Source organism: Etheostoma spectabile, chromosome 6, assembly GCF_008692095.1.
Source record: "Etheostoma spectabile isolate EspeVRDwgs_2016 chromosome 6, UIUC_Espe_1.0, whole genome shotgun sequence".
Lineage (NCBI taxonomy): Eukaryota > Metazoa > Chordata > Actinopteri > Perciformes > Percidae > Etheostoma > Etheostoma spectabile.
In genome coordinates this window covers 18,902,018-18,908,339 of record NC_045738.1, presented here as the reverse complement: position 1 = coordinate 18,908,339, position 6,322 = coordinate 18,902,018, and the positions used below count along the sequence as shown (strand labels likewise).

The following is a 6,322-nucleotide window of genomic DNA, read 5'->3' as shown; positions in this document are numbered from 1 at the left end:
ATAAAAAGAAAGGAAATGGGAACGAGAGGTAGCGAAGGGGTGCGCAGAGAGGTAGCAGATAGCAAGAGGAAGATTTCTAGAAGAGGTAGCTAGCGGATGGACGAGGAAGAGGTAGCAGAGTGTGCTAGCGAAGGGGGAGAGGAGTAATTTGAGTTAAAACTTCACATTAAAAAACAACATTTGAGCTTATTATCAACCTGTGTGTCGACTGAAGAGCGATGCCGCGCGCCACATCCGTTCAGAGTCTGAGGAAATGAGCAGGAGGGTAAAGCCACTCAAGTTTGGCTAAGTCATTTTCCTATTGTCAGTTTTAGTGTACCTTTATTTCAAGCCAACATGCATGGCAAACAAAGAGTTAAATAGAAAATGTATAAAGCTAATTCATCATTCACTTCTATTCATGTAGGGCTGAAAATCAATTAGTTGGCTAAACTCTCTTGTCCCGTAGACCTTTTTTAGCGGTTCTGAACCTTTTGATTGCACTACATGGTATTCCTCAGCACTTGTCATGGAATTGTATGTGCTCATTTTAGGGATTTCCACGGCAACTGGGCCACCTCATCTGCAGAGGAAGATTGTAATACGACCAAAAGCTGCTCAACAGCTGCAAATGGATCTTTGGGCGAGTTTGTTGAGTCAACTGTGGATTCCGATGTTGAGAATAAACTTTCAATCTAAACTCTTAAGCCAAAAGAAACAATGGGATTTTGAACATCTAAAACATAACAACCGCTGAGGAATATTGTTTGACACAATAGTAAGAATGAGAATGCTTCTTGGCAGGGGTCAAGAATGAACTTTCTATCACATTAATCAATTAGTCAACAGGAAATCTAGGTAATCGATTACCAAGCAAAAGTACCAAATATCTGCAGAGTACAGCTTTAAATCTCAGGATTAAACAATGAATTGGGCAGGTTATTTCAGTCAATAAAATGTCAGGAAAACTCCTGAAGATCAAGGTGTCTATTTTATGTCTTCAGATATTCAATTAATCATCTTACAAGACAAAGAAAATCACCAAACAATTCACATCGGAAAAGCTGGAACCACAGAGTGTTTAGTTATTTTTACTTGAAAAATGACAAATTACAAAATAGGTCTCAATTCATTTCCTGTGGATTGACTAATTGATTGCCTATAATTTCAGCTCTATAAATAAATGCTTGGTGGTTGTTCCCCTTTCTTTACGCAGCTTTTTATGTACTACAACACCACAAACCTCAAACTGAAATCATGATTGCTTCTCGTCAGTAGCGCCGTATTTCTCAGTGTGCCGACCACAAATAGGTTGATACACAGGAGTGAAGATATTGCTTTAGTTTTCCCATGACTGGTGACCATAAAAGCAAAAAATGTTTTTATGTGTGAGGCGGGGCTAGCGAGGTAGGCAGCACTAGGCGTGAGCAGAGGAGGAGGAGGGTGGCGGGGTTTATTCGCTACAGTATCAGCACCTAAAGACGTCTAGAAGCCCACCGCGCTGAGGAAGAGCGTCATTCGTGTTCTGATGTTTCAGTCGAGCCGCATCACAGCGTCTCCCTCTCTGGAAAGGCTGTAGGAGGGTCAGCAGGAGATTATATGTATATGCGTGTGTTCATGTATCTGTGTGTGGTTGTCCAGTGCGTTGGGGGCAGGGTCTGGCCAAGTCAGTGTGTGCATGCAGCCTCCAGTGTGAGCCTCAGCTTAGCTTACATTTCTATCTGTGTGTGTGTGTGTTACAGTACAGCTGTTAGTGTGGGGCAGAGGGAACGATTGTGTGTTTAGCCATCTGTCCTCTAATGGTCTACCTGAGCCTCAACTTGTGTCTCGCAAGTTATCAGATCTGAGACTTTTGTTTTAATGTTTAAAAGATACGTCTGGTGATATAGTACATCCTTACGGTCAACAAATCCAGTCAAGGAACCAAAACCAATAGGAGTATGCACGCACATCCAAACCAAGGACAACAGGTGCTGAGCCAAAAGTAACAGAAATAAATAGCTCTCACACTGCAGGGCTCCAATGATCCATGTTATAACTGCACCTAGGTTGTGATGTGTTGAGCAATACTGCTTTTCATCAGAACCAGAACCAACCATGGATTGGTTCCTCTGTGCCATAGAACTCCGTTGTTGTCCAAAAGCTATTTAAACACATCAGTGGGTCAGATTTTTGCACTGGCTGACGTGTTCCTTGTTTCCCACAAACACATTTATTTTGAATAAATTCAACATTAGAGCAACAACTGTTGATTAATCCACTGCTAAAAATAGTCCCCAACAAAAGGCTTTGTTTACTCCCGTCTGAGGAGCATTTGCTAAAATCAGTGGAACCAACGGGCTTGGGTTGAGAAAGTAATCAGAGTCAGACTAAAGCATTGTTGGTTTTGGTCTTTTCATTGGATTTGTTGACAAAACCAATCACAAAAAGCCAAAAAGTACACAAAGATTCACCTTTAAACTCCATTTTGTTGTGGTAAAACTTTCCAGTTGCCATCTTTGTTTGGGTTGGAATGGAAACGGAGACGTATCTTGTCAAACAAATTAAAAACTACTTCTTTGTGGCGGCAAGACAGAGAACCTTCAAAAACTATAAACAAGTCTTAAAAAAAACATGTCAAATTTTGTTTTGTTTTTTATCCAAAAACCGGCCTTATTTGTCCAACTTGTACTTTTTTCGACCAAAGATCTCACGTCTGTATCTAAACTCATTATTGCAAAAGTCTCAAATGGAAAAGCAAAGATTACACAAGAGGCACAAACTTTGGTCAGAGGTGGCAGACGCGTGAAGGGCCATGAAACACACAATTTGACAGACACACACACCCACACACAGAACTACAGTGTATCATTTAAAGCGGGGCGAGAGGTAGATACTCAACAAGACAAGAGCAGGATGGGTCCCCTCTGTGTGTGTGTGTGTGTGTGTGTGTGTGTGTGTGTGTGTGTGTGTGTGTGTGTGTGTGTGTGTTGATTTAATCTAATCATCATAACTGAATAACTGCTGAGCCTAGTGTGTGTGTGTGTGTGTGTGTGTTATAACTGAGGATGCTCAGCACACACTCACACCGCTTCATGTCTGACCGGCCTTCTGCTCTCACTATCTCCCCCTAGGGTTTGGCTTGCAAAAAGAGGCACCAGACATAAGGAGGTGTGTGTTTTACGGAGAGATGGGAGGGGGATTTGAGTGTCATTAAAACAGCATTGAAAAGAGAAAAACGTTTTTTTAATTGTTCTCTCTGGTTTTGTTTCCGATACACAGTCCATTCTCTCCAACCTCCATCTGGCCCAACAGAGCAGAAAACAGTGTTTGTTACTAGGACGACCCTTGCGCTGTGCCCTGAGAGGAAATCTAGATTGTGTGTGTGTGTGTGTGTGTGTGTGTGTGTGTGTGTGTGTGTGTGTGTGAATAATTGGGTTACCCTTGCCACTGAGAGACCCTGAGTGTGTATGTGTGTGTGTGACCTGTGATAAAGTTGATGGTAGTTTTAAGTGTTGAGGGAAATATACCGAGCCAGTAGCAAAGGCCATCAAAAAGGGGTTTAGAGATAGATAGTTTTTTGTGTGTGTGTGTTTTGCGTAGGTGTGTGTTTGTGTGAATGTAGGTCTTAGTTTTCAGCCACTCGGCCACTTGCAGGCGCAGGAGGACCCACAGGAACTTGAGGTACCGCTTCAGGCTGTGCAGGTTGTGGGCCAGGGTCTAGAAGAAGGAAATATGCTGGTTTTTAGACCACAAAAAGAAGTGCTTTACGGGGATAGGGAAACTTCATGGTGGCATGACAGTGGTTTCCAACCTGGTGGTCTAGAGCCTGGACTGTTGGGTAAATCTCAAGGGTATTTTTATTTTTGTTAAACAAGTTAAAATGATCATTGGAAGCAGCTTTTTAATTTCTGAAGAAAAAGAGCAAAGTAACACCCATCTGACCAACCAAAGTTTTCCATTTTTATATTCTTGGATTAGCATTAACAGAGGTTTTCCAGCACTTTTGTGTTGATGCTTTGGTTTAGGATAGGGTAACTCCCTATTGATCATTCTTAAAAGTATATATCAGCTAATCACAACTACAACACAGGTACAAACACATTATTCAAAAAAAATGTATTAAAAAACAAAGGCTTTATTTGAAAAGCTGTCATGCTGCAGCCTGATTTCAGTTGCTGATTGGTATGTGATGTGATGCTAATAAGCAGCAATGACACAAACGTTTAGCTGCAGCTGGCACTTAAATACCAGCTGTCAGCGTTTGGGTTGCTGTGATATTTAGATTCCCAGAAAGAATTTTTTTTTCAGAAGTTGCTGTGGTGTAAATACTGGGCTCTAAAACACCCATAAAGTGTAGTGGTTTTGGTGAATTAAATAGTAGACACATCCCGATTAAAGCCTTTAAATCCGATGTACACAGACATAATCTATTTACAGTATGTAAAAACACACAATACAAACATGATGTGGCAGAAGGAGATCTGTACTCACACATGCCGTTGGGTGCTCCAGGGTGACGTGGGGGCATCATAGGAGGCATGCCGCCAGGAGGGGGAGCGGCAGAGGGGGGGCCAGGCATCATACGTCCCGGTATGGGCTGGCCTGGTCCCATTGGTCCTGCAGTGCAGAAAATCAGGTCAAATCAGACAAAATTCTTACGGATCCAAAACATGAATTACAGGTTCAAAAAAACACTAATATGCCCATGTATATATTGAAAGGGTTTTTGTTTGGTGCAATTGTTTCCGCTCTCCATACTGGCCACAAAGAAATCCCCTCGTGAAACTGTTTTTAAAAGGAAGGGACGAAGGACAAAATCCACAGTCCTCTGGGTCTGTGTACCTTAAGCTTAAAGGGGAAGTATGCAGTTTTTTTTAAGCTTAATTTACCTTAACTGAACAGCTTCGGAGTTATTGGAATAGTTATGACTTTTTTGAGTTGAATGGTGGTCGTCTTACTTGCTCATAGCGCCTGTGAGCGGAAAAACCACCCATGCAACTTTGGGCTGGCCTCAGCATCAGGAAGTTTCACATAATATCAGCAAAAAGCGAACAGCAAAAAACTGCATAGTGCCCCTTTAAATGAAGTGGCAGAAGTCTAAGTAGGTTTCTTCCAAGGTTAGTCATTCTTTGTGTTACTACCCCTTTACTGCCTGAGGCTCAGCAAGGTGACACTTTACAGGAAAGCACAAAATAGGAGTTTTAGAAGTGCAACTTTAGAAGATATCCACTTAATTTGTCTAACTCAAGATTGCTGAACTTCAGATGTATTTCATACTGTTTTTACACACATTAAGGACTGTGGATGTTGTTCACCATGTCTTACATTACGCTTAAAGAAGGGAACTCTTCACGGCCAGTATGGACCACAAGAACAATTACCACCTCTACTCGCCATGTGTTTCTGTCTCTCACCTGTCGGTCCTGGGTGGTGAGGGGCCATGGGGTGGTGACCCATTGGAGGGTAGCCTGGGTGCATGGCAGCACCGGGTGGAGGCCCTCCGTGGTAGGGCACTGGAGCACCGTGGTGCGGCGGTGGCCCTCCAGGGTGCATGCCTGATGGAGGGGGCCCAGAGTGGGGTCCAGATCCAGGAGCCTGCCCCTGTCCTTGAGCCTGAGCAGCAGCGGCAGCCGCAGCGGCTTGCTGCTCCATCTGCTGCCTCGCCTTCATCTCGGCATATTTGAGCTGCTCCATGTGGAACGCCTGTCGCTCAGTGAGCAGCTGCTGTCGCTGCAGCTCCAACTGCAAAGAAGAGATGGGAGGAAATGCCAAGAAAAATGATTAGATGAAGAGATTTGTTAAATATGATTAAGTTATGAGAATGATATTCAGCTTCCAACTAATGGCTGGTGTGTAAATCTAGTTTTTGAAATTGAAAAATTTGCCTCAAGGGGATTTACAATCTGCAGAGCAAACAACACTCTCCATCCTTAGACCCTTGAATCAGAAAATAAAAACTAAGGAAACAAATGTAAGAAACCCCAGAAAGTGCAACACACAGACAAAAGATGTCCTGTGTACAGAATTAGCAACATAATAAAATATAGTTTAACAGATAACAGATGATAAAATGATAGATGAATTGTAAACATTAATGAGGTGAGGGACAGGGTGTTATATAACGGTGAATCTCTGGAACACTATGAGTCCATGAAAGGGGCCCTGGGTGTCCTCAGCAATTTTAAAGTTTAATTAGACCATTACCATCATTTCACTTTTTAAAAAGGTTAGTATAACAGACTGTAAAATAATGTTTGAGAGGTTCTCTCTGTTGTCTTCAATGCTCTCACAAAGTGGACATATACAAAAAAAGTACAGTTATGTGTGTTTAAAAAAAGTATGTATATATATATATATATAT

At 42.2% G+C, this 6,322-nt stretch overlaps 1 protein-coding gene and 1 long non-coding RNA gene across 3 annotated transcripts in view; one reads left to right on the top strand and one right to left on the bottom strand.

Moving 5' to 3' along the window:
• The window catches only part of smarcc1a (SWI/SNF related BAF chromatin remodeling complex subunit C1a), a 29,829-nt gene that overhangs the window by 384 nt on the left and 23,123 nt on the right, over positions 1 to 6,322 (bottom strand). For both annotated transcript variants that reach the window (XM_032517568.1, XM_032517569.1), the window contains exons 26-29: positions 5,376 to 5,703; positions 4,453 to 4,578; positions 3,573 to 3,678; positions 1 to 2,950 (exon numbers count right to left, since the gene is read on the bottom strand). The exon at positions 1 to 2,950 is cut by the window's left edge and continues 384 nt beyond it. In XM_032517568.1, coding sequence (XP_032373459.1) covers positions 3,587 to 3,678; positions 4,453 to 4,578; positions 5,376 to 5,703 — 546 coding nt within the window. In that variant the 3' untranslated portion in view covers positions 1 to 2,950; positions 3,573 to 3,586. The remainder of the gene's footprint in view (positions 2,951 to 3,572; positions 3,679 to 4,452; positions 4,579 to 5,375; positions 5,704 to 6,322) is intronic.
• Positions 1,530 to 3,574, top strand: LOC116690561 (uncharacterized). The gene is made up of 3 exons (XR_004332283.1): positions 1,530 to 1,611; positions 2,993 to 3,013; positions 3,562 to 3,574. It is a non-coding gene; the product is annotated as an uncharacterized LOC116690561 (long non-coding RNA).